Source organism: Sardina pilchardus, chromosome 16, assembly GCF_963854185.1.
Source record: "Sardina pilchardus chromosome 16, fSarPil1.1, whole genome shotgun sequence".
Lineage (NCBI taxonomy): Eukaryota > Metazoa > Chordata > Actinopteri > Clupeiformes > Clupeidae > Sardina > Sardina pilchardus.
In genome coordinates, this window is record NC_085009.1 from 9774613 (window position 1) to 9801441 (window position 26829).

General features: G+C 38.2%; 2 protein-coding genes and 1 long non-coding RNA gene across 3 annotated transcripts in view; 2 read left to right on the top strand and 1 right to left on the bottom strand.

Annotated features, from left to right (window-relative positions):
* The window catches only part of LOC134059509 (uncharacterized), a 37266-nt gene that overhangs the window by 8086 nt on the left and 2351 nt on the right, over positions 1–26829 (top strand). The window lies entirely within an intron of this gene.
* LOC134059507 (putative leucine-rich repeat-containing protein DDB_G0290503) lies at positions 1304–26829 on the top strand. The gene is made up of 4 exons (XM_062515941.1): positions 1304–1502; positions 22698–24362; positions 25092–25127; positions 25539–26829. Exons 1-4 carry the CDS (start codon positions 1343–1345, stop codon positions 26087–26089), a joined length of 2412 nt encoding a protein of 803 aa, XP_062371925.1. The 5' UTR covers positions 1304–1342; the 3' UTR covers positions 26090–26829.
* Positions 7874–9750, bottom strand: LOC134060191 (uncharacterized). The gene is made up of 3 exons (XR_009935138.1): positions 9504–9750; positions 8328–8666; positions 7874–8077 (listed from the first exon to the last, which is right to left on the bottom strand). It is a non-coding gene; the product is annotated as an uncharacterized LOC134060191 (long non-coding RNA).

Genomic DNA, 26829 nt, shown 5'->3' on the forward strand with positions numbered 1-26829 from the left:
GGCAGATTTTTATTTTTAAAGGCCAGCTATTTCATAGATCCAGGATATTATGCATCCTGATAAAGTTCCTAAAATAGCCCCACATCATCACCCCACCGCCCCACATGTGTTAAATTCCCATAGGGTTACATAGGGGTCAAATACTTCCTTCCCCCTAGCATTTAGGAAGAACATCTATTTATTTACGATACATTCTTCAATCACAAAGAAAATTGGTGTACTTAGCGGTGTTATTTTTTAGTAAAATAATAATTTTGTAATGTATGTGATGTAAATGTATATTTCATATCAAGAGGGACTCCATAAAGTTTTCCTCCACATGAAAAACTTTTTCATATGCTGCTGTGCGCTCCTGCTGATGAAAGAAGTAGGGTGTGTGCGCGCACTGTGCACTCTTCCATATCCCCAAGCATCAAGCGCTCATAAAATAGCCTTTCAGCTATGTGCGAATAATTCCCGACTAGGTTATTCCTGGTCAGTGGTGTACTTACTTTCTGCATCCATATATTAGCGACTGGCGAGCTTTGCGCCGGACCACACCTCTTCTCTTCACTGACACGCCTGTTAGGCCGCGATATCATCTCCTACAGTATTTGGAGAACATGCATTTGCGCTGGAAAAAAGAAGGCTGCGCTCCCAGAGAATAGTAGTGATATGTGCGCCGTCTGCATGATAGGGCCCTTTACCTTAGTGTGAGGTCATAGTGAACAGGGCTGTGTACTACAATCTAAACCAAACCTTCTCGGGACATGAACTCTGCAGTGTGCACTGGTTCCTTCTCGATAGAGGAAGAGAGGATTGGGGTTACTTGAGTGTAACCCAGAAAGTGTGAACAAGACGATAGGACGACAGTTCAACATATGAATCAGCTGACTGTTCATGTCCATTTCCATCTGCCTCGTCAGGAAGGTTGTAGTCTGTCAGTTGCAGGGAAAGCTTTAAAATAAACTCAAGATACCTTCCTGCTGAAGTGTACTGAAGGTGGCATGCTACGACTTTTTCCTCACACAGATAGACATAGGCTTAAATAAAGAAAGACAATAAAATGTATGCCAACAAAATGCCTCTAGACCAAAGCTGTTCACCTAAACACTCAGCTAGTGACCATGACTATGAGTTGCACTATGCAACCCTCTCACAGGTTGCTAACTCAACAAGAAGAGAGGGAAGGGGAAATGGAGTTTAAGGGCCCTTTTCTGAATTTCTCAGCTGCAGTGACTTCCACATCCTGATTTGTACGCATATAAAACACTGTGGGTTTGAATTTCACTGACAGACTCACTCCACATAACAGAGTGGAAAAGATATACTATAGCAGCCAGAAGAGAAGAGCAGGTGCAGAATGGAGATGACTGAGGGCATCTATCGACCTGTAGACCCTGGTGAGGTCAGCAAGCCCGCTACAGACAAATATGAAGAAGCAGGCACCGACACCATTGATGTTCTCAGCAAGACTCCAGACTCCAGAGACAACCAGGAAGGCCCAGGTCCTCATCACTCTAGTGAGTGTGACATTTTTATTAATGTAATTGTTATTCAGTATCAACTTTAAACCGTAAGGTAAGCCTACAATTGTAATTTACAAAACATTTGTGTAATTTGTGATTGATGACACAGGGAATGGCCTCTTCCTTGTAAATGCATTCTATCCACACAGACCATGTTAGACTGTTATACTGTAACTATGTTATTTATTACAAATCATTTAAATCCTGTGGTTGTTCTACAGTTATAGTGGAGGAATGTTTCATAACTAGAAATGCAATTCCAAGGAATTACCAGTGCATGAAAATGCAAAAATAGATAGATAATGTAGATACTGTATGGTTACTAAGGTGTAGCTAGGGTAAACATGGTGGTTGCATAGTTTACAGAGAGTTGATAGTGTGAAGGTGAAAGGTAAAGATGAAACATTCCAGTTCTAACTTAACTGATCACTTAACTTATATTCATGTTAAAATGTTGATTAGCTAACTTAGCTAATGATTTCTAGCAGTTACGCTAAAAATGCTAATTATGCTAGCAATGCTAACTTTACTAACAATGCTAACCAGGTTGATTAGCTAACTTAACCGATGATTTCTAGCAGTATTGCTAAAAATGCTAACTATGCTAACAATGCTACATTTGCTAACAATGCTAACCAGGTTGATTAGCTAACTTAGTTGATGATTTTTTTGCAGTTATGCTAAAAATGCTAACTATGCTAACCATGCTAACTTGCTAGTGAGGACTTTTATTTTGAAACATTTGTTGCTAGGGTATCCATGGTGGCCACTATCAGGAAACAAGAAGTTACTGCAGTATAATGATGTTGGTTGCTATGGAAACGGTCATAAACGCTTAATTTTAATGGTTGCTATGTTGGTTGCTGGGTATCCATGGTGGCCACTATCAGGAAACAAGAAGTTACTGCAGTATAATGATGTTGGTTGCTATGGAAACGGTCATAAACGCTTAATTTTAATGGTTGCTATGTTGGTTGCTAGGTACATGGAGGTTTCATGTAGTTGACCGGAGGCATGGCTGATGATAACTGACAGTGGGAATGGTTGAACAGTTAAATAGATGAGTAGTTTCAATGGTTAAATGATTTAATAGTGTATTATTGCAGTGAGGACTTTTATTTTGAAACAGTTGTGGACAGAGGAAACAGAGTTTAACAGGTATATGTAGTCTTCACAGAGAATGTATGCTTAAAGCCTGAGAGAGAGAGAGTTGCTGCAGCTGGCCTGGCCACCTGGCAGAAGATTCTAATTGCCCTATTATGATGTCATAATCACAATGTTAAGTCTATGGGGAAATTGTCATTTTAATTAATTAATAGTTCAAAAAGTATAAAAGTTACAAAGTTGAAAAATACAAAGCCCGGATGGCCTAAGTAAGACCTACGCAGCAAAGTTTGAATGAAGTTTCTATGTTAAACGGTTGAAGCTGCATTAACTGCGTTAGAAGAAGAAGAAGAACTAGAAATGCAATTCCAAGGAATTACCAGTGCATGAAAATGCAAAAAAAGATAGATAATGTAGATATGGTTACTAAGGTGTAGCTAGGGTAAACATGGTGGTTGCGTAGTTTACAGAGAGTTGATAGTGTGAAGGTAGACAGTTTAAAGATTAAACATTCCAGTTCTAACTTAACTAATGATTTCTATTCATGTGAAAATGTTGATTAGCTAACTTAGCTAATGATTTCTAGCAGTTACGTTAAAAATGCTAATTATGCTAGCAATGCTAACTTTACTAACAATGCTAACCAGGTTGATTAGCTAACTTAACCGATGATTTCTAGCAGTAATGCTAAAAATGCTAACTATGCTAACAATGTTAAATTTGCTAACAATGCTAAACAGGTTGATTAGCTAACTTAGTTGATGATTTTTTGCAGTTATGCTAAAAATGCTAACTATGCTAACCATGCTAACTAGCTAACTTGCTAGTGAGGACTTTTATTTTGAAACATTTGTTGCTAGGGTATCCATGGTGGCCACTATCAGGAAACAAGAAGTTACTGCAGTAAAATTATGTTGGTTGCTATGGAAACAGTCATAAACACTTCATTTTAATGGTTGCTATGTTGGTTGCTAGGTACATGGAGGTTTCATGTAGTTGACTGGAGGCATAGTTGATGATAACTGACAGTTGGAATGGTTGAACAGTTCAATAGTTGAGTAGTTTCAATGGTTAAATGATTTAATAGTGTATTATTGCAGTGAGGACCTTTATTTTGAAACAGTTGTGGACAGAGGAAGTAGTGAAACAGGATCTGTAGTCTTAATGAGATTGTATGCTTAAAGCCTGAGACAGAAGGTGCCTCTCATAGCGTTTACGCGTCCTCTCTCGCTCCTCACTGATCTACATAAAGAATGATGGAGCGGCAACAATGGGATAGTCTAGCCCTTCTTCTATCTTTCTTTATGTAGATCATTGAGGATCGAGGAGCGAGGGAGGACATATAAACGCTGCTTGAGAGGGACCCACAGTAAATACTTCAAAAGTTGTATGTAGATAGTCTAATTAATGTTGATAGACAGAATGTTTAATGGATGTTGATAGGCAGATTGTTTAATAGATATTGATTGACAGTTTAATGGGTGGATGAGTGAATGGTCTGAAGAAGATGAATGGATAGAAGGTTGGATGGAATGTGCCTTATATTCTTGTTAAGAGAGACACTGATACAGCTCTCTGAGAGTAGTTGACACAGGTGTAATCAATTTAACTGGCTAGTCTTAAGAGAGCCAGAGTAGGCTACTCTTAAAGCCTGAGACAGAGTAAATAATTTAAAAATTGAATGTAGATAGTCTAATTAATGTTGATAGACAGAGAGTTTAATGGATGTTGATAGACAGATTGTTTAATAGATGTTGATAGACAGTTTAATGGGTGGATGAGTGAATGGTCTGAAGAAGATGAATGGATAGAATGTTAGATGGAATGTGCCTTATATTCTTGTAGAATGGAGAGACACAGCTCTCTACTGAGAGTAGTGGATACAGATACAGGTGTAATCAATTTAACTGGCTAGTCTTAAGAGAGCCAGCCTGAGACAGAGTAGATTGTTTAAAAGTTCAATGTAGAGCGTCTAATTGATGTTGTTGATAGGCAGACTGTTTAGAATGGGTGGATGAGTGAATGGTTTGAAGAAGATGAATGGATATAAAGTTGGATGGAATTAGGAGGACTTATTTTGATATTGTTGTGCGCAGAGGATACAGGGGAACAGAATATGTAGTCTTCAGAGAGGAGCCTGAGAGAAACTGACAGTTGGTGCCCAGGTGGCTGACCAGCTGGGGTAACATTCTAATTGCTGCCGTGATGTCATAATGAGCAATGTTAAGTCTATGGGGAAATTGTTAATAGTTTTTAATTTATAGTTTAAAAAGTATAAAAGTTACAAAGTTGAAAAATACAAAGCCCACATCGCGTAAGTAAGACCTACGCGACAAAATTTGAATGGAGTTTCTACGTTAAGCGGTTGAAGCTGAATAGCGTGCGTTAGAAGAAGAATAATAACTAGAAATGCAATTCCAAGGAATTACCAGTGCATGAAAATGCAAAAAAAGATAGATAATGTAGATATGGTTACTAAGGTGTATCTAGGGTAAACATGGTGGTTGCGTAGTTTACAGAGAGTTGATAGTGTGAAGGTAGACAGTTTAAAGCTGAAACATTCCAGTTCTAACTTAACTAATGATTTCTATTCATGTTAAAATGTTGATTAGCTAACTTAGCTAATGATTTCTAGCAGTTACGCTAAAAATGCTAATTATGCTAGCAATGCTAACTTTACTAACAATGCTAACCAGGTTGATTAGCTAACTTAACCGATGATTTCTAGCAGTAATGTTAAAAATGCTAACTATGCTAACAATGCTAAATATGCTAACAATGCTAACCAGGTTGATTAGCTAACTTAGTTGATGATTTTTTGCAGTTATGCTAAAAATGCTAACTATGCTAACAATGCTAACTATGCTAACTAGCTAACTTGCTAGTGAGGACTTTTATTTTGAAACATTTGTTGCTAGGGTATCCATGGTGGCCACTATCAAGAAACAAGAAGTTACTGCAGTATAATCATGTTGGTTGCTATGGAAACGGTCATAAACACTTAATTTTAATGGTTGCTATGTTGGTTGCTAGGTACATGGAGGTTTCATGTAGTTGACTGGAGGCATAGTGGATGATAACTGACAGTTGGAATGGTTGAACAGTTCAATTCATACTTTGCACGTGACGTCACAAAGATCGGCTGGCGGGCAAGAACTTCATTCACCAGCAATGAAACATAGTAGCTTAACCAGGGATATAGTTACTAGTTTGTAGGAATTTGGTATTTTGAGGCTTAAACAATATCGTCGCCGTCGGGCGGAAATCTCCACATCCATTAGTTTTCAGGGAAAAAAAACAAAACAAAAAAACGACTTATTTAACAAGTTATTAAGCATGTATGCCTCAAGTTGGTATTATACCTGGCTATCCTTTATTTGTACCAACATTAACACAATATTTCCTCAAAATCATGTTTAATCGGAGATACGAGATTTATGACTTGGGAGCAGGGAGATAGGAGTTTACGCTGTCATTGAAAATAGGCCTATGGACAGACGGCTGCAATGTTCACCTAAAGGCCCCAGTACAGTTCACGCACCCGACTTGTCGTGCGACATGTTGACGTCACGGGGAACGTTGTAACCATGTATACTTGCGCGTGGTAGTCGCGACACAATTTGCAGTATTCTCCTGAACGGAGGCACGGTATCCATTGACGTTAATGGCAGTAGCAACTAGCTTCTTTGCTGATATTTCAGACTTAGCTTGCACAACTGAAGGATTAGCCTACCATCTCGTTTATGAGATGAGCTTGTGTAATCTCCCTAAATGGAAAGATATATATATATATTTTAGGTCTAGCAGATATCCTTTGGTTGAAAACAAATCTCTTCCTTACCTTTTGCTGGAATACTTATGTGCCTCGGTCCTAGTCATTTCCCCCTAATATCCTCCTGTTGCAACTCTCACTGGTAACTTCGTTAACTTATCCAACGTAGTTCACGACTGTAAACAAATCAGTCATCCAAACGGCAACTCTCGCTGCAGCCTAGCCAAGTTAACTTCCCACTTTTCAAACTTACTATCAAACTTCATGACTACAGTCGTTTTAAAAATGAATGGGCTTATTTAAGATGTTGGATAGGCTATATGATAATGCCTGAATGTGGTTTATGTGGTTGATGACTGTATAAGGACACTGGCTCCGTGAGCTTGGCTTCAATCTCTTCCTAGTTGTCGTGCGAGGTTGGCGCGCGCGGCTGATAAAAAATGTTCGGTGTCCGACAGGTCGGCGCGCGGCTGAAATGTGGCTTGCGACACAGGAAATTACGTCATTTTGACGTCACATTGTCGCGCGACAGGTCGGGTGCGTCGAGTATACTTCTAGCATAAGTCTGCGGCCGCGTTGAGCCTTTAGACAAGGCTTTAAGAGCTAATCAAAGCTAAAGATTGTAGTAGCCTAACATAGATCTTCCGGAATATATTTGAAACGTTGAGCTGAGTGATGCATTACGAACATAACACGATAAGACGATGAGACGGAAATGAATCTGCAAACAAAGTTTGCTGTCGCGTTGAGCCTTGTCAAGAGAAAAGGCTTTACTAGTTAACCAAAGCTAACGATTGTGATTGCTTTCTACACATTGGTTTAAAGGTTTAAGCGCCATGAGTGATGCAATATAAAGAAGATGAGCTGATAGGTCGTCTAATAGGCGGAAATGATAACTTACCTTGGCTCACGAGCTCTCTCTTGATTTTTAACCAAAACAGGCCAACTGATGTCACCATTTTCACTCGTTATTATCTAAAAAAACATAATTCTCCCATAAATAAAAACCTTGCTACTGGGTATTGTACATGCAGTACCATAGAGGCATAGTCTAGAACAAGACCTGGACAGCTGAACTTCGAATCAATAAAACAATAATAAAGACAACAATTTAATGGTGGTATCCAACACATTCAATTCATTTTAATTCAAGTATTATATTAGATACATTTCAAAACGTCAAGGCACATGTATAATATGTCTAGCAATAATAACCCTAGTAGTAACAGCAGTAGATATTAAAAATACATCAATGACTTGTATGAACACAGATTATGGTTATGGTTATGGTTATTTAGCAGACGCCTTTTTCCAAAGCGACATACAAATAAATAACAATACAAATGAAATTAACGGTGAACAATTACAAAATAGGGAGAATAGAAGAAATAGGGAGAAATAAATGAGTCACTCAGTTAATCATAATAATGATTATGGTTGAGACTTGTTTTAATAAGCCTTACACTAAGTGTATTTGTGTTTGTGAGCAGGGTGGGTCTGTGTGTCTGTGTGCATGTATCTGTGAGGCTCTGTGTGTTTTGTTACATTGCCATCCTATATTAGTGAAGCAAATTGACGTAAAAGCTGTGAAAGTCCTTTGGGGTGACTTCCTTCAGGTCTTGGAGATGTTTGAATTTCAGCTCTGAGCACGCATTCTCTGCATCCAAGTCCTCTTCACTTCAACCGTGGAAAACTGCAAAATACATACACAAACCAATCGTGCATGGATGAGTTAGGTCTTTGTAAACTATAGCTGAAGGACCTTATCCAATGTACAGATAATTATACCAAAAAAAGAAAATAATAAACTACAGGAAAAATGGGGAAATGTTGTGGTTGCCACATGGGGCAACCAGGAGTGAGGAATTGGTTGCCACTTGTCAAAATTTGGTTGCCCGGGGCTACTGGGCTACCGTTAATGTCGAGCCCTGCATCTAACCTACCTGTATCAAACTGCACCTGCTTTGGAGCCAGCAGCGAGGCCTCCTCTCCCTCCAGACCATTGGGAGAGTATCCTTGGATTTTGCTCACACAGCTGCATTGACGCCTGACCCATCAGCCTGCGCACCTCACGCTCAACAGCTCTGGGGTCACTTCCTATCAGTGTTACTGTATCCCTTGCCTCCATGTGCATTCTGTCGGCCCTCTTGATCCCTCTTGATCCTCCAGGCAGTAGTCCCCTTCTGGTAGTACTCAAGGGCCAGTTCTGTGGCAACGGAGGGCCACATGGTCAGTTGGCAGGATGAGGGCTCAAACCTAAAGGGAGGCACAGATGCAGTGTTCTACAAGAAAAAGACATAAACAACTTGAATCACACCATACAGAATCAATTTTGAATACACACATGCCCAGAGTAGAAGTAAAAGCCTATCACTGCACATATTAGTGGTGCATTAACACACATTAAAAATCAGGTGGTCTGTTCACATATATAAAACATATTTAGGCCTCGAATTTCGACTCCACACTGTAGTGACAACATCTACAGGGACTAAACATGCTAACCAGATGATCTGATGAGGGCTTAAACACATTTTCAGAGACCCTCAACCCTCGTAAAAGTAGTAACCAAAAATAGCCCATTCATCACTGTTTTTAGCATGCAAATTGCGGTTGACATGTCTACACTTCTAAAGCATATTTACACAACGAATTTCAACTCCATACTATTGTAACACCATCTCTATGGTCTTAAGAGGTGAGCTAGAGTGTCTGATCACGTTTTAAAGTATTACCAGTGATCGTCAGGTCATTACAGTGGCGATTGGTAGCCCATTCACTCATTTTCAATAAATTTAGCATGCTAATCGCGAGTGATATTCTAACGCATCTAACGCATATTTAAGCTTTAAATTTCGAGTCCACACAGTGGTGGTACGTTTCCCAATGTCTCAATATGTAAAATCAACAGTCTGATCACAATTTAAGTGCATTTCAGAGAAATCGAAGCAAGCTGTTTCAATGTAAACAAACGGGGCTAGCCTAGCCTGCTGGTGCACAAAATCAGTGTCAGTATGGGGCTAACGAGATTATCACGTAAAACCTTGAGTATCAGACCAATGATCCCAAAATACATCTTATTGAATTCATTAGTTAGCACATAATTCGACCAAACGTACCTGAGAGTAAAAAGCAAGTCCGATGTCTATCATCAGTAGCTGCTAACGTCCATAGGTAGCGCCGTCCGTCTGTCCACACTAAATGTTTGGTAGAGACTTTGCCAGCTTCAAATAAATGAATAAATCAGCAGGTGCTGTGTATGGATCACAAGTTCCGAGTATAGATATCTTTTCTTGATACCTAATATTGACATTGTCTGACATAATATGGTCTAAATAGTTGATTGATTCTAGTATTCATGTCTGCTGGCCGCTGTTCGTCGCCATTTTCCAACGTTTGTTGCCCGCCAGGTAATCATGGCGGTCACGTGACTGCAAAGTATGAATAGTTGAGTAGTTTCAATGGTTAAATGATTTAATAGTGTATTATTGCAGTGAGGCAGTGGCGTGCGGTGAGGTCTGTGGCAGGGTAGGCAGTGGCCATTCACATGTGTAAATTCCATCCATACACTCGCAAATATTACTATATTTTCATGGTAATACTCCTCCTACTTAGTCATTTTACAGATTCAGAGGCGTCACTAGGTGTGCATTTTTAAAAAACATTTTTTTTTTTTTTTTTTACCCTACGGGGGTCTGGGGGAAATTTTGAAAATTGGGCTGTTAAAGATGCAGTTTCAACGTAGTTTGAGAAGGAAATAAGGAAGAAAATTCGTTGGGGTCCTCCTCATCATATTTTTAATAACAAATAGCCTAAGCTAATTTCCCTCACTAGACCTACTGGTATTTATGGGGGATTAAGAGGGGGGAAATCGTTTTAACTGAGACCCAAACTTTTTTTTCTGCCCGTGACATGCTGGATAAGCTAGTGAATACCTGGTGCGTTGTTGGCTTCTTTAGTAGACCTGCTGCAAACGTGAGACATCTTGTAGGCTACTGTTGATGAAATATAACCTCGTTTTCTAGCCTCTCGGTGTACTTGGTTGACCATGGTTATCCGTCTGGGTTTTTAATTAGCTAAACTACATAAATCCACCATTCATTTGTAATTGTATGCCTCCTCCCTGCTGTTTCCTATCTGGAGTTGTTCGAGCTGCTGATGTCCCGAGTCCCGTTGAGGCCGGACTGCCATTGGCTTATCTGCGTTCTAAAGGCAGCGCTTGGCGGGAATAAGCATGCTTATTCTCCCCATAAACTTTCGCATGAATCATGTAATACGCATGCGCAACCTCCGAAATTCGCAGCATTGAAATGAATGGTAAGGATAGGCAGAGACCTTACAAGCCTACCCTGGCCTTTGGAATCAAAGCAAGCTTTGGGACTGCTTGCTTGGGCGTTCCCACGGTAACCAGGCATGTTTGCTTTGCTGCGTAGTTCAGTGTTGTGAATCGCTGTTTGCGTAAGCCTTCACGTTTGAGTTTTTGACCTTAAATAAGACGTAAATTTACTTGAAATTGCATTCTAATTGTATTGTTTGTGACTTCAGTGTGAGCTTTTAATAATATTTTTTAAAAATACGTGTCGTCCTTCTTTTTAAAATGAAATTTACTCAGGGTAGGCACTGCCTACCCTGCCTACCCTGACCGCACGTCACTGCAGTGAGGACTTTTATTTTGAAACAGTTGTGGACAGAGGAAACAGTTAACAGGATATGTAGTCTTCTGAGAGACTGTATGCTTAAAGCCAGAGAAACTGACAGTTGGTGCCCAGGTGGCCGGCCACCTGGCGTAAGATTCTAATTGCTGCAGTGATGTCATAATGAGCAATGTTAAGTCTATGGGGGAAATTGTAATAGTTTTTAACTAATAGTTTAAAAAGTATAAAAGTTACAAAGTTGAAAAATACAAAGCCCACATCGCGTAAGTAAGACCTACGCGACAAAATTTGAATGGAGTTTCTACGTTAAGCGGTTGAAGCTGAATTGCGTGCGTTAGAAGAAGAACTAGAAATGCAATTCCAAGGAATTACCAGTGCATGAAAATGCAAAAATAGATAGATAATGTAGATATGGTTACTAAGGTGTAGCTAGGGTAAACATGGTGGTTGCATAGTTTACAGAGAGTTGATAGTGTGAAGGTAGACAGTTTAAAGATGAAACATTCCAGTTCTAACTTAACTAATGATTTCTATTCATGTTAAAATGTTGATTAGCTAACTTAGCTAATGATTTCTAGCAGTTACGCTAAAAATGCTAATTATGCTAGCAATGCTAACTTTACTAACAATGCTAACCAGGTTGATTAGCTAACTTAACCGATGATTTCTAGCAGTAATGCTAAAAATGCTAACTATGCTAACAATGCTAAATTTGCTAACAATGCTAACCAGGTTGATTAGCTAACTTAGTTGATGATTTTTTGCAGTTATGCTAAAAATGCTAACTATGCTAACTATGCTAACCATGCTAATTAGCTAACTTGCTAGTGAGGACTTTTATTTTGAAACATTTGTTGCTAGGGTATCCATGGTGGCCACTATCAGGAAACAAGAAGTTACTGCAGTATAATCATGTTTGTTGCTATGGAAACAGTCATAAACACTTAATTTTAATGGTTGTTATGTTGGTTTCTAGGTACATGGAGGTTTCATGTAGTTGACTGGAGGCATAGTGGATGATAACTGACAGTTGGAATGGTTGAACAGTTCAATAGTTGAGTAGTTTCAATGGTTAAATGATTTAATAGTGTATTATTGCAGTGAGGACCTTTATTTTGAAACAGTTGTGGACAGAGGAAGTAGTGAAACAGGATCTGTAGTCTTAATGAGATTGTATGCTTAAAGCCTGAGACAGAAGGTGCCTCTCATAGCGTTTACGCGTCCTCTCTCGCTCCTCACTGATCTACATAAAGAATGATGGAGCGGCAACAATGGGATAGTCTAGCCCTTCTTCTATCTTTCTTTATGTAGATCATCGAGGAGCGAGGGAGGACATATAAACGCTGCTTGAGAGGGACCCACAGTAAATACTTCAAAAGTTGTATGTAGATAGTCTAATTAATGTTGATAGACAGAATGTTTAATGGATGTTGATAGGCAGATTGTTTAATAGATATTGATTGACAGTTTAATGGGTGGATGAGTGAATGGTCTGAAGAAGATGAATGGATAGAAGGTTGGATGGAATGTGCCTTATATTCTTGTTAAGAGAGACACTGATACAGCTCTCTGAGAGTAGTTGACACAGGTGTAATCAATTTAACTGGTTAGTCTTAAGAGAGCCAGAGTACTCTTAAAGCCTGAGACAGAGTAAATCATTTAAAAGTTGAATGTAGATAGTCTAATTAATGTTGATAGACAGAGAGTTTAATGGATGTTGATAGACAGAGAGTTTAATGGATGTTGATAGACAGATTGTTTAATAGATGTTGATAGACAGTTTAATGGGTGGATGAGTGAATGGTCTGAAGAAGATGAATGGATAGAATGTTGGATGGAATGTGCCTTATATTCTTGTAGAATGGAGAGACACAGCTCTCTACTGAGAGTAGTGGATACAGATACAGGTGTAATCAATTTAACTGGCTAGTCTTAAGAGAGCCAGCCTGAGACAGAGTAGATTGTTTAAAAGTTCAATGTAGAGCGTCTAATTGATGTTGTTGATAGGCAGACTGTTTAGAATGGGTGGATGAGTGAATGGTTTGAAGAAGATGAATGGATATAAAGTTGGATGGAATTAGGAGGACTTATTTTGATACTGTTGTGCGCAGAGGATACAGGGGAACAGAATATGTAGTCTTCAGAGAGGAGCCTGAGAGAAACTGACAGTTGGTGCCCAGGTGGCTGACCAGCTGGGGTAACATTCTAATTGCTGCCGTGATGTCATAATGAGCCATGTTAAGTCTATGGGGGAAATTGTAATAGTTTTTAACTAATAGTTTAAAAAGTATAAAAGTTACAAAGTTGAAAAATACAAAGCCCACATCGCGTAAGTAAGACCTACGCGTCAAAATTTGAATGGAGTTTCTACGTTAAGCGGTTGAAGCTGAATTGCGTGCGTTAGAAGAAGAACTAGAAATGCAATTCCAAGGAATTACCAGTGCATGAAAATGCAAAAATAGATAGATCATGTAGATATGGTTACTAAGGTGTAGCTAGGGTAAACATGGTGGTTGCATAGTTTACAGAGAGTTGATAGTGTGAAGGTAGACAGTTTAAAGATTAAACATTCCAGTTCTAACTTAACTAATGATTTCTATTCATGTTAAAATGTTGATTAGCTAACTTAGCTAATGATTTCTAGCAGTTACGCTAAAAATGCTAATTATGTTAGCAATGCTTACTTTACTTACAATGCTAACCAGGTTGATTAGCTAACTTAACCGATGATTTCTAGCAGTAATGCTAAAAATGCTAACTATGCTAACAATGCTAAATTTGCTAACAATGCTAACCAGGTTGATTAGCTTACTTAGTTGATGATTTTTTGCAGTTATGCTAAAAATGCTAACTATGCTAACCATGCTAACTAGCTAACTTGCTAGTGAGGACTTTTATTTTGAAACATTTGTTGCTAGGGTATCCATGGTGGCCACTATCAGGAAACAAGAAGTTACTGCAGTAAAATTATGTTGGTTGCTATGGAAACAGTCATAAACACTTCATTTTAATGGTTGCTCTGTTGGTTGCTAGGTACATGGAGGTTTCATGTAGTTGACTGGAGGCATAGTGGATGATAACTGACAGTTGGAATGGTTGAACAGTTCAATAGTTGAGTAGTTTCAATTGTTAAATGATTTAATAGTGTATTATTGCAGTGAGGACCTTTATTTTGAAACAGTTGTGGACAGAGGAAGTAGTGAAACAGGATCTGTAGTCTTAATGAGATTGTATGCTTAAAGCCTGAGACAGAAGGTGCCTCTCATAGCGTTTACGCGTCCTCTCTCGCTCCTCACTGATCTACATAAAGAATGATGGAGCGGCAACAATGGGATAGTCTAGCCCTTCTTCTATCTTTCTTTATGTAGATCATTGAGGATCGAGGAGCGAGGGAGGACATATAAACGCTGCTTGAGAGGGACCCACAGTAAATACTTTAAAAGTTGTATGTAGATAGTCTAATTAGTGTTGATAGACAGAATGTTTAATGGATGTTGATAGGCAGATTGTTTAATAGATATTGATTGACAGTTTAATGGGTGGATGAGTGAATGGTCTGAAGAAGATGAATGGATAGAAGGTTGGATGGAATGTGCCTTATATTCTTGTTAAGAGAGACACTGATACAGCTCTCTGAGAGTAATTGACACAGGTGTAATCAATTTAACTGGCTAGTCTTAAGAGAGCCAGAGTAGGCTACTCTTAAAGCCTGAGACAGAGTAAATAATTTAAAAGTTGAATGTAGATAGTCTAATTAATGTTGATAGACAGAGAGTTTAATGGATGTTGATAGACAGATTGTTTAATAGATGTTGATAGACAGTTTAATGGGTGGATGAGTGAATGGTCTGAAGAAGATGAATGGATAGAATGTTAGATGGAATGTGCCTTATATTCTTGTAGAATGGAGAGACACAGCTCTCTACTGAGAGTAGTGGATACAGATACAGGTGTAATCAATTTAACTGGCTAATCTTAAGAGAGCCAGCCTGAGACAGAGTAGATTGTTTAAAAGTTCAATGTAGAGCGTCTAATTGATGTTGTTGATAGGCAGACTGTTTAGAATGGGTGGATGAGTGAATGGTTTGAAGAAGATGAATGGATATAAAGTTGGATGGAATTAGGAGGACTTATTTTGATATTGTTGTGCGCAGAGGATACAGGGGAACAGAATATGTAGTCTTCAGAGAGGAGCCTGAGAGAAACTGACAGTTGGTGCCCAGGTGGCTGACCAGCTGGGGTAACATTCTAATTGCTGCCGTGATGTCATAATGAGCAATGTTAAGTCTATGGGGAAATTGTTAATAGTTTTTAATTTATAGTTTAAAAAGTATAAAAGTTACAAAGTTAAAAAATACATTGCGCTGATGTCCTAAGCAAGACCTTCGTAACACAGTTTGAATGAAGTTTCTAAGTTAAACGGTTCAAGCTGAATTGCGTGCGTTAGAAGAAGAACTAGAAATGCAATTCCAAGGAATTACCAGTGCATGAAAATGCAGAAATAGATAGATAATGTAGATATGGTTACTAAGGTGTAGCTAGGGTAAACATGGTGGTTGCATAGTTTACAGAGAGTTGATAGAGTGAAGGTAGACTGTTTAAAGATGAAACATTCCAGTTCTAACTTAACTAATGATTTCTATTCATGTTAAAATGTTGATTAGCTAACTTAGCTAATGATTTCTAGCAGTTACGCTAAAAATGCCAATTATGCTAGCAATGCTAACTTTACTAACAATGCTAACCAGGTTGATTAGCTAACTTAGTTGATGATTTTTTGCAGTTATGCTAAAAATGCTAACTATGCTAACTAGCTAACTTGCTAGTGAGGACTTTTATTTTGAAACATTTGTTGCTAGGGTATCCATGGTGTCCACTATCAGGAAACAAGAAGTTACTGCAGTAAAATCATGTTGGTTGCTATGGAAACGGTCATAAACGCTTAATTTTAATGGTTGCTATGTTGGTTGCTAGGTACATGGAGGTTTCATGTAGTTGACTGGAGGCATAGTGGATGATAACTGACAGTTGGAATGGTTGAACAGTTCAATAGTTGAGTAGTTTCAATGGTTAAATGATTTAATAGTGTATTATTGCAGTGAGGACTTTTATTTTGAAACAGTTGTGGACAGAGGAAACAGTTAACAGGATATGTAGTCTTCTGAGAGACTGTATGCTTAAAGCCAGAGAAACTGACAGTTGGTGCCCAGGTGGCCGGCCACCTGGCCTAAGATTCTAATTGCTGCCGTGATGTCATAATGAGCAATGTTAAGTCTATGGGGGAAATTGTAATAGTTTTTAACTAATAGTTTAAAAAGTATAAAAGTTACAAAGTTGAAAAATACAAAGCAGGCATGGCATAAGCAAGACCTACGCAACAACGTTTGAATGAAGTTTCTACGTTAAACGGTTGAAGCTGAATTGGCTGCGTTAGAAGAAGAAGTTTAACTAGAAATGCAATTCCAAGGAATTACCAGTGCATGAAAATGCAAAAAAAGATAGATAATGTAGATATGGTTACTAAGGTGTAGCTAGGGTAAACATGGTAGTTGCGTAGTTTACAGAGAGTTGATAGTGTGCAGGTAGACAGTTTAAAGCTGAAACATTCCAGTTCTAACTTAACTAATGATTAGTTAAAATGTTGATTAGCTAACTTAGCTAATGATTTCTAGCGGTTGTGCTAAAAATGCTAATTATGCTAGCAATGCTAACTTTACTAACAATGCTAACCAGGTTGATTAGCTAACTTAACCGATGATTTCTAGCAGTAATGCTAAAAATGCTAACTATGCTAACAATGCTAGATTTGCTAACAATGCAAACCAGGTTGATTAGCTAACTTAGTTGATGATTTTTTGCAGTTATGCTAAAAATGCTAGCTATGTTAACAATGCTAACCATGCTAACTAGATAACTTGCTAGTGAGGACTTTTATTTTGAAACATTTTTTGCTAGGGTATCCATGGTGGCCACTATCAGGAAACAAGAAGTTACTGCAGTATAATCATGTTGGTTGCTATGGAAACAGTCATAAACGCTAAATTTTAATGGTTGCTATGTTGGTTGCTAGGTACATGGAAGTTTCATGTAGTTGACTGGAGGCATAGTTGATAACTGACAGTTGGAATGGTTGAACAGTTAAATACTTGAGTAGTTTCAATGGTTAAATGATTTAATAGTGTATTATTGCAGTGAGGACTTTTATTTTGAAACAATTGTGGACAGAGGAAACAGTTAACAGGATATTCAGATTCAGATTCAGAAAACTTTATTAATCCCCAAGGGGCAATTCAGTTTACAGCCAACCCATATGTAGTCTTCAGAGAGATTGTATGCTTAAAGCCAGAGAAACTGACAGTTGATACAGGTGTAATCAATTTAACTGGCTAGTCTTAAGAGAGCCAGAGTGTATCCTTAAAGCCTGAGACAGAGTAAATAATTTAAAAGTTGAATGTAGATAGTCTAATTAATGTTGATAGACAGAGAGTTTAATGGATGTTGATAGACAGTTTAATGGGTGGATGAGTGAATGGTCTGAAGAAGATGAATGGATAGAAAGTTGGATGGAATGTGCCTTATATTCTTGTAGAATGGAGACACAGCTCTCTGAGAGTAGTGGATACAGATACAGGTGTAATCAATTTAACTGGCTAGTCTGAAGAGAGCCAGCCTGAGACAGAGTAGATTGTTTAAAAGTTGAATGTAGATTGTCTAATTGATGTTGATAGGCAGACTGTTTAGAATGGGTGGATGAGTGAATAGTTTGAAGAAGATGAATGGATAGAAAGTTGGATGGAATTAGGAAGACTTATGTTGATACAGGGGAACAGAAAATGTAGTCTCAAGAGAGCCAGTGTAAAGCCTGAGAGAGAGCTGCTGCACCTGGACTGGCCACCTGGCCTAACATTGCTGCCGTGATGTCATAATGAGCAATGTTAAGTCTATGGGGAAATTGTTAATAGTTTTTATTTAATAGTTCAAAAAGTATAAAAGTTACAAAGTTGAAAAATACAAAGCACCCATGTCCTAAGTAAGACCTACGTAATAAAGTTTGAATGAAGTTTCTAGGTTGAACGGTTGAAGCTGCATTAAGAGCGTTAGAAGAAGAAAAATAATAAGAAGCCTAGGAAGAACAGTACAGTGCATTTTCATGCACTGTAATAATAAGAAGACTTGGAATAACAGTACAGTGCATTTTCATGCACTGTAATAATAAGAAGAAGAAGACCGAGGAAGAACAGTACAGTGCATTTTCATGCACTGTAATAAGAAGAAAAGGAAGAACAGTACAGTGCATTTTCATGCACTGTAATAAGAAGAAGAAGACCGAGGAAGAACAGTACAGTGCATTTTCATGCACTGTAATAAGAAGAAGAAGAAGAAGACCGAGGAAGAACAGTACAGTGCATTTTCATGCACTGTAATAATAAGAAACCTAGGAAGAACAAGATAGTGCATTTTCATGCACTATAATAAGAAGATTTTGGAAGAACAGTATAGTGCATTTTCATGCACTATAATAAGAAGACTTGGAATAACAGTATAGTGCATTTTCATGCACTATAATAATAAGAAGTAGAAGAAGCCTAGGGATAACAGTACAGTGCATTTTCATGCACTGTAATAATAAGAAGACGAAGTTGAAGACTAGGAAGAACAGTACAGTGCATTTTCATGCACTGTAATAATAATAATAATAAGAAGAAGAAGACCGAGGAAGAACAGTACAGTGCATTTTCATGCACTGTAATAAGAAGACTTGGAATAACAGTACTGTGCATTTTCATGCACTGTAATAAAAAGTTTTGGAAGAACAGTACAGTGCATTTTCATGCACTGTAATTAATTGGGGTAACTGGCAACAGGATTGTGTATTGCAGGAGCCATTTGAGTTAACTGTATGTGCAAGTTATTATTTGTTTGTTGGTTTGATATGGTGGTGTGTTGATCTATATGGGGGAAGTGCGCCGGGTTCTGCCATGTGGGTCATGTGGTGCATACTGTATGTTTGCTTAGGTTAGTAGCCTACAACGTGTCAGGCAAAGAAGCAATAGGCCTACAGTTTTCTGACTGACACTGGCTCCAATGACGACAAAGAGATGGAGCTGATTAGTTCATTTCAGCCAGATTGCTAATATTTCATTTTGTATTTTGTATGACACACTATTTTATAAAACAGAAGACAGATTTTTTGAGTTTTTAGTTTTTTAATATTTGGATAGTCACACTAGTTGCCAATCACCTGAACATTGGTGGCATAAGCTACAGAAAGCAAGAGTGCCACTTACAGGTATGAAAAAGAAGTAAAGTCTCTTACAAGTAAAGATGTAGCGGTATTCATCACTCAGTAAACCTGTGTGGACAAATGAGGAAACAATGTAATTTAAATTCTTCACAACATGAAATATGTGATGTATTTGGGGAGTTCATCATCTAGGCTACAGTACATAATGAAATATTCAGAGAATCCAGAGAAATCTTTGCAAACAAGGGATAGAGCTGAAGAACAATATTGGATGGCTATGATCTTTGCTGCACCTCAGATGGCACTGCATTAAAACAATACCTGTTTCTGTGAAGAAAATCATTGCATGGGCTCAGGATAACAATTGTCAATTCTTTTTTGGAAATCATGGACTCATAGAGGAGAGGGCTTATCCAAGCATCCGACCTATCCAAATTGTTAGTGCTCAGTTTGAAAAGCAATATCTATGACGGATGTGGAGGTACATTAGTGCATACAGCATGGGCATCTTGCACATCTGGCAGGGCACAACATTAGTCTGGGGAGGCTGCGCTTTGTTTCTACTGCACAAGAGGCGTGATCAATGGGCATCGTTCAAATGTACGCAATTGAATAGTCCTTCAACCAATCAGACCAACTATCCGTTGTGTACAAGTGCTGCTTCACGTCACTTATGTTTCGTCATCGGAATTGGCCAATCAATTAAGTGATGATGCAATAATGGGACAATACATTTCTTTCCAGCATTCAGAACCATTACATTAACATTTTTTTTTTGATTATTTTTTTGGGCTTTTTATGCCTTTAATTGGACAGGACAGTAGAGAGCATGACAGGAAACAAACGGGAGAGAGAGTAGGGGCGGGATCCGGAAAGGACCACGGGGCGGGAATCGGCGTGCGGTGCAGGTGCCCCAGCCAGTCGCGCCACGGCTGGGGCCAACATTTAATTTTTTTAATTTATATTGACATTTATTTTTTACATTCATTTGTTTTACTCTCTACTCACTAAAACGAGGGTGACGCTGACATGGTTCACAAGTTTCCGGCAACCTGCATTAGTAAAGTTTTTTGGTGAAAAAGCTGTGGGGCCCATGGGGTGGGACTTAACTACCAAATTGCGTGGAATTTCCGAAGACGTCACTTCCATTGTCATCAAGCAATTACATATGTAAATGAAATATGATATTAGAAAGCCAAACAAAAGTTAAAGTGAAAATGTTCTATTAAAGTGCTTTAAAGTTAAAGTAAAAAGCTAAAATCAGTATCGTCAGCCATAGCCCACCCGTGACACAAATAATCAAGCTTGTGGTCAAGACCCCTTCCCCCCTCATCCCTACAAATCACAACCTGAATTTGCTTGCATATGGAGTAACATGGATATTTCAAAAGTTTGTAAACTGCTATAAAGAAGTTTTATATAGCTATTATATAAATTATATAAATTATATAGCTTATAGCTATAGAGAATAACTTATTTGCCTGTTATCTGTCTGTTCGCCTGTTCCATTAATTAAAGTAATTTCAGTATGGAAAAGTTGATTGAATTTCAATGTTAAAATGTTCTATTAAAGAAAAGACAGAAAATAAATCTTGGTGTGGGCTGTAAAGTGGTTAGAAAAATTTAATTGGAATCAGCTAAAATCGGCAAATCTGTACTCCCCATCCCCCCGATACAAATAATAAAACTTGTGCTCAAAACTAGAAGGGGGAAGCCCTTCAAATCACACACTGACTATGGAATTTGCTTGCATATGGAGTTATTTCAAAAGTTTGTAAACTGCTATGAATGAAGAAGCTTAAAAGAACATCATGAGTAAGCATGAGATCAGTTTATTTGATCAGGGGTTGAAAATATTTTATTCAGTGGCGATTCTAGAGATTTGTAACAAGGTTGGCCCTAGTGGGGCACTGGTTAATTCAAGGGTGGCATCTAGATAAACAGAAACAGTCTCAAGTTGTTAAATTAGCACACATGCATGAGTAAAACCATGCACCAAGCACCATACTCATGAATTGAAAGACAAAGACCATACTCTCACATCAAATGTCTTTGTAATTGGATAAAATGTCCAAAACAGTTTTCAGCTCATTTTCAGCTCTGAACAAAACCCGTTCAGAAATTAGGCCATTTGAGCAAAAGTGGAAGTGTGAAATGTTTTTTTGCCAGTGGTTCTTAACTGGTCTGGTTTTGGAACCCATCATTTCACAAGTTCATAGTGACCAACTATATATATATTCAGCATTCAGGCCAACGAATATGGTGAGGTAGCCTACATAAAACACGCAAAGTGCCTGCCTATTTGTGTGGAAAATGCAGATGTTTGCCATTACATTTGTGAAGTCTTTAACTGCTGATATTACCTCAAAGTCCTACTCGACAGGTTTGTCTTTGACAGGGGTGCGTTATTTCCAAGTGGCACTTTAGTTTGGATGGTTTTATGCTCTCATGTGCACCCCACACTGGTCTTATTTTGTCCTCAATTTAAGTTAATCATATTCTATCTTACTTCAAGTTTTAAGGGTTGCAGCCAACTTGCGTTTCACATGATAGCTTAAAATTATGCATACTTTTATAAAATTAGCTCCCTAACATTATATCTAATATGACCTGTACATAAACATTGTCTATGTCCATGCCATGCCAATGACTGACATAGGCTACGAATAAAGTATAAATAAATTCAAAATAATGGGCCAATGATAGATCTGATCAGGTAGCATTTTAAATTGGCGATTTTTAATTTCTTTTTAGCCACAAGCTCCGCGACCCATCACGATCAGTACCACAACCCACTTTTGGGTTCCAAGTTCCAACCCACCAGTTAAGATTAAGAAACACTGGCCTATAAGCTATAAACTTTCCCCAATGTCAATAGGTCAGTAGACTATTTAAAATACAACATAACAATACAACAGTGTCGGCTGAGTAGGTAGAATAGGCAGATATAAAAATGTGCCTACATTACGTGATTCCACAGTGGCAATACTGGGTTTTGTGTGTGTGTGTAATAAGGTAAATGGACACTGTCAGATGTGATAGGTAAATATATGTTTTTGTGTTAGCGCAAGCAGTAGCCTGTAGGCCTACTGTAAACTCACATGCTAAAAACAATAAGCCATGTAGCCTAACTGCAAGCATGTTTGCTTGATTGCTTATATTTCTGAACCCTGATATTTCAAACTAGTGTGCTGCAAGTGCATCAAGAAATTTCTCGCCTTTGACTGTTAATGGCGAATCGTAAACTAGGATTTTAGGGTGGCACCTGGGGTGGCCAATTGAATGTCAAGGGTGGCCTGTGCCACCCGGAGCCACCCCTCTGGCTATGCCCCTGATTTTATTTGCCTGTTATCATCAACTACAGTGACATATTGTTCTAATTATCATATTATTGTACTTTGTCTTATCCTCAGGGCCCTGGAGGAGCACTGCTGTGTTTCTGGGTCTGCTGTGTGTTCTTCTGCTCTCTGGTATTGCAGTTCTCAGCTTCAAAATGGTGGAAGCCAAACAGTTACAGGATAGTTGCACAGAGAAACTAAGGATGCAGTCAGGTCATGACAATCTGATCAGAGAAAAATTACAGTTGCAAAAGAGTTACGATACCCTGAGTAGTGAGAAATCCCAGCTACAGACCCATTATGACAACCTGAATTCAGAGAAATCCAAATTGCAGGACAAAATTAACAACCTGAATAGTGAGAAATCCCAGCTACAGACCACTTACAACAACCTGACAAAATACAGCACCCAACTGCAGAAAGGTTACAACAACCTCAACAAACAAAAGGCCCTTTTGGATGCTAGCTACAATAACGTAACTGAAGAGATATTACAGTTACAGCTTAAGTATAGCAACCTATTTAAAGAGAAGTCTAAATTACAAAGCAACTGGGAAACATTGGACGGAGAGAATTACTTGTTACAAGACAGATATCAGAACTTAACTGGAGAGAAATTTCAGTTACAAACCAACTACAATACCCTGAATTCAGAAAAATCCAAACTGCAGCACAGATTTAACAATCTGTATTCAGAGAAATCCCAGCTGCAGACAAGTTACAACAACCTGAATTCAGACAAATCTCAGCTACAAACAAGGTACAACGACCTGAATTCAGAGAAATCCAAATTGCAGGACAAAATTAACAACCTGAATAGTGAGAAATCCCAGCTACAGACCAGTTACAAAAACCTGACAAAATACAGCACCCAACTGCAGAAAGGTTACAACAACCTCAACAAACAAAAGGCCCTTTTGGATGCTAGTTACAATAACGTAACTGAAGAGATATTACAGTTACAGGATAAGTATAGCAACCTATTTAAAGAGAAGTCTAAATTACAAAGCAACTGGGAAACATTGGACAGAGACAATTCTTTGTTACAAGACAGATATCAGAACTTAACTGGAGAGAAATTTCAGTTACAAACCAACTGCAATACCCTGAATTCAGAGAAATCCAAACTGCAGGACAGATTTAACAATCTGTATTCAGAGAAATCCCAGCTGCAGACAAGCTACAACAACCTGTATTCAGAGAAATTCAAATTGCAGAACATGTTTAATATCCTGAATAGAGAAAAATCCCAGTTAAACACTAGCTACAACAACCTGAATTCAGAGAAATCCCAGCTGCAGACCAGTTACAACAACCTGAATTCAGAAAAAAATCAGCTACAGACTAGATACAACAACCTGAATTCAGAGACATCCAAATTGCAAGACAGATTTAACAACCTCAATAGAGAGAAATCCCAGCTACAGACAAGCTACAACATCCTGAATTCAGAGAAATCTCAGCTACAGACAGGATACAATGATTTGATTAGAGATAAATCTCAGTTACAGACAAGCTACAACAACCTGAATTCAGAGAAATCCAAACTACAGGACCGATTTAACAACCTGAATAGAGAGAAATCCCAATTGCAGACCAGGTACAACAACTTGAATTCAGATAAGTCTCAGCTACAGACAAGTCACAACAACCTGACCAGAGAGAAAACCCAGCTACAGAACAGACTGAACACTGTGACTGCCGAGAGGGATGCACTACAAGAGAATTTGTCAAACCTACGTGAGTGTTTAAACATAATCAGTTGCTTTACATATCTTATGATGTACTGTAGAAGTTATTTTAATGCCGAAGCAACATGTAATTAAGTGTCTCAATGAAATCCTCCCTTGAATAGTGTTATCAAGAACACTGATGTATATGCAGATGTATGTTATTTTATGTGCAGAAAACTGTGGTGACACGTAGACTCTGTGGGAGGGATGAATTGTAAAATGAATGATATTTCAAATGTGACCCGATCTGGCAAAATGAGTCAAAATTGAGGGTTTGGTGTCAGTGGACAGAGGATACAATCATTTTAAATAAATCTTGAATTGTTGTCTTCTACAGCATTTTGAATTATTGTACAGTAATTTGATACTGAAAAGTAGTTTACCGAAATAGACTGTTGTCAAAAAGTGACATGATAGGAAGAAAGGAGAGGATTTTCATTTGGAAAAGGCACATTGCATATTATAAATGATCGGGTTCTGTTTCATTTTTTAGTGTAAGCTTTAATTATTATAAAGACTTTTAGTTCTGTGAAACTCTTCAGCATTTATTTTCTCCTTTTCAATGTTTTTTTTTTTATTTATTTTTTTATCAGTGCCACTACTCACAAGACAGGACCAAATACTCTTTTAGAATCTTTTTAACTGTCCTGCACTTCAGAAATGTTGTTCATGTAGCCTATGTCAAATACAATAGATGTGTTTCGACTGCCTTTATTTAATGTATTCTTCTCCACAGAATCACATGACATGAAGAGAATTAAAAGTCATGCAGGTATTTTTTTTAAACTCTGACAATCATCACATTTCATATTGTTTCTTCTGTTAAAAAAAACTGAATATGTTTCATGTATTAGATTCTTCAAAATAGCCTCCATTTACCTTCATGCCTTGTGCACTATCGGCATCATTTGCAATTTCATGGAACAGTCACCTGGAAGGCTTCTTGATTAACATGAGTGAATGAAAAGCAGTCAACAAGTGCTCAACATGTATGAGAACTCCTTCAGGACTAATGGCAGGCTTTATTAAATCTATGGGTACATGGGTTACATAGTCTCCAAATTACACTTGTCACAGACCGTTTCTGTAAAACATTCCTCACAAACATTTCTTATAGTATGTATAATTTTGTTTCAGACTATATATTTTCAGCTGCCATGTCTTTTTTTTTGTTTTATCTTAGTGGATGTGACTCTGGATCCTGACACCGCACATGCCAATTTCATCCTGTCTGCTGATGGGAAACAAGTGAGATGTGGCGACACAAAGCAGAATGTCCCTGACAACCCCAAAAGGTTCAGTCCTGTTGGAAGTGTCTTGGGAAAACAGGGGTTTTCTGCTGGCAAATTCTACTATGAGGTTCAGGTCAAGGGGAAGACTGCGTGGGGCTTAGGGGTGGCCAGAGAGTCCATTACCAGGAAGGGAAAGATAATTCTGAGACCTGTGAATGGATACTGGGCAATATGGCTGTATAAAGGGACTTATGAAGCACTAGCTGGTCCCTCTGTTCCCCTCTCCCTGAAAGAGAAGCCCCAGAGGGTGGGGGTGTTTGTGGATTATGAGGCAGGTCTGGTCTCCTTTTATGATGCAGACTGTTGGTATCATCTCTACTCTTATGCTAATGTTACCTTCACTGAGAAACTTTACTCATACTTCTATCCTGGTACTAATGATGGAGTTGAGAACTCCTCTCCTCTTATCATCTCCTCAGTTCATATCTGCCCTATCAAGTAATGCATAATGATGGGTTGATGTTTTATTAAAACCAGCAGTTCATTACGCACCTGAAACTCCTCTTACATCTCTAATAAGTTCAGAAGGTTCTTTTTTCATGGAAAATCCCTTCATGGCCTTAAAATGGTTTATATATATTTGTTGCATACTGAAGCTGTAATCGGTCTGCCATAAATCCAAAGTAGAAATTCTCAATCATGACAATGACTGCTTATTTTTGCTTTATTTTTCTTGGAAAAAAAGCAGATAACATACAGAGCGTTACAAACTTAATTTTCTCCGGAGGTTTTTTTTTAAAGAAATAACTAGTTATTTGTTCAATAATGCCAGACCCCAAATATTCTGATCTTATGCAAATGAGTCTCACTGCATTCATAAGGCCCTTTGTATTTTCTTTTTCATGATTGTACAATGTTAGGCCTACTTAAGTTGTGACAACTCATTTCCAGTGTCCTGGGTACTAAGGGTTGCACAGAGAACTCAAGTGCTTGGGTAATCGAGTAGTAGCATCAATGCTTGAGCTTTTAAGCTCGAGATCTTGTTAACCACACAATGTTAGACAATAATAGAGTGTTTGTGTTTTTTTACACCATGATTGATCAGCATTTTTACAGTAATATAGTCTGCAACAGATTATGCTTGCTTTTACTCAAATCATAGACTGTATAAATAAGGATTCAACTACATTGTTTTAAAAAGCTTTTAGCACATCTTGGACAATAAATGTATTATTTACCTTT

What these genes read in the sequence shown, in the direction of transcription:
- LOC134059507 (XM_062515941.1), top strand. Translation starts at nt 1,343, where the DNA reads ATGGAGATGACTGAGGGCATCTATCGACCTGTAGACCCTGGTGAGGTC. An exon ending in CCCAGGTCCTCATCACTCTA is followed by an intron (nt 1,503 to 22,697) that starts GTGAGTGTGACA and finishes TCTTATCCTCAG; the next exon opens with GGCCCTGGAGGAGCACTGCT. An exon ending in AGAGAATTTGTCAAACCTAC is followed by an intron (nt 24,363 to 25,091) that starts GTGAGTGTTTAA and finishes TCTTCTCCACAG; the next exon opens with AATCACATGACATGAAGAGA.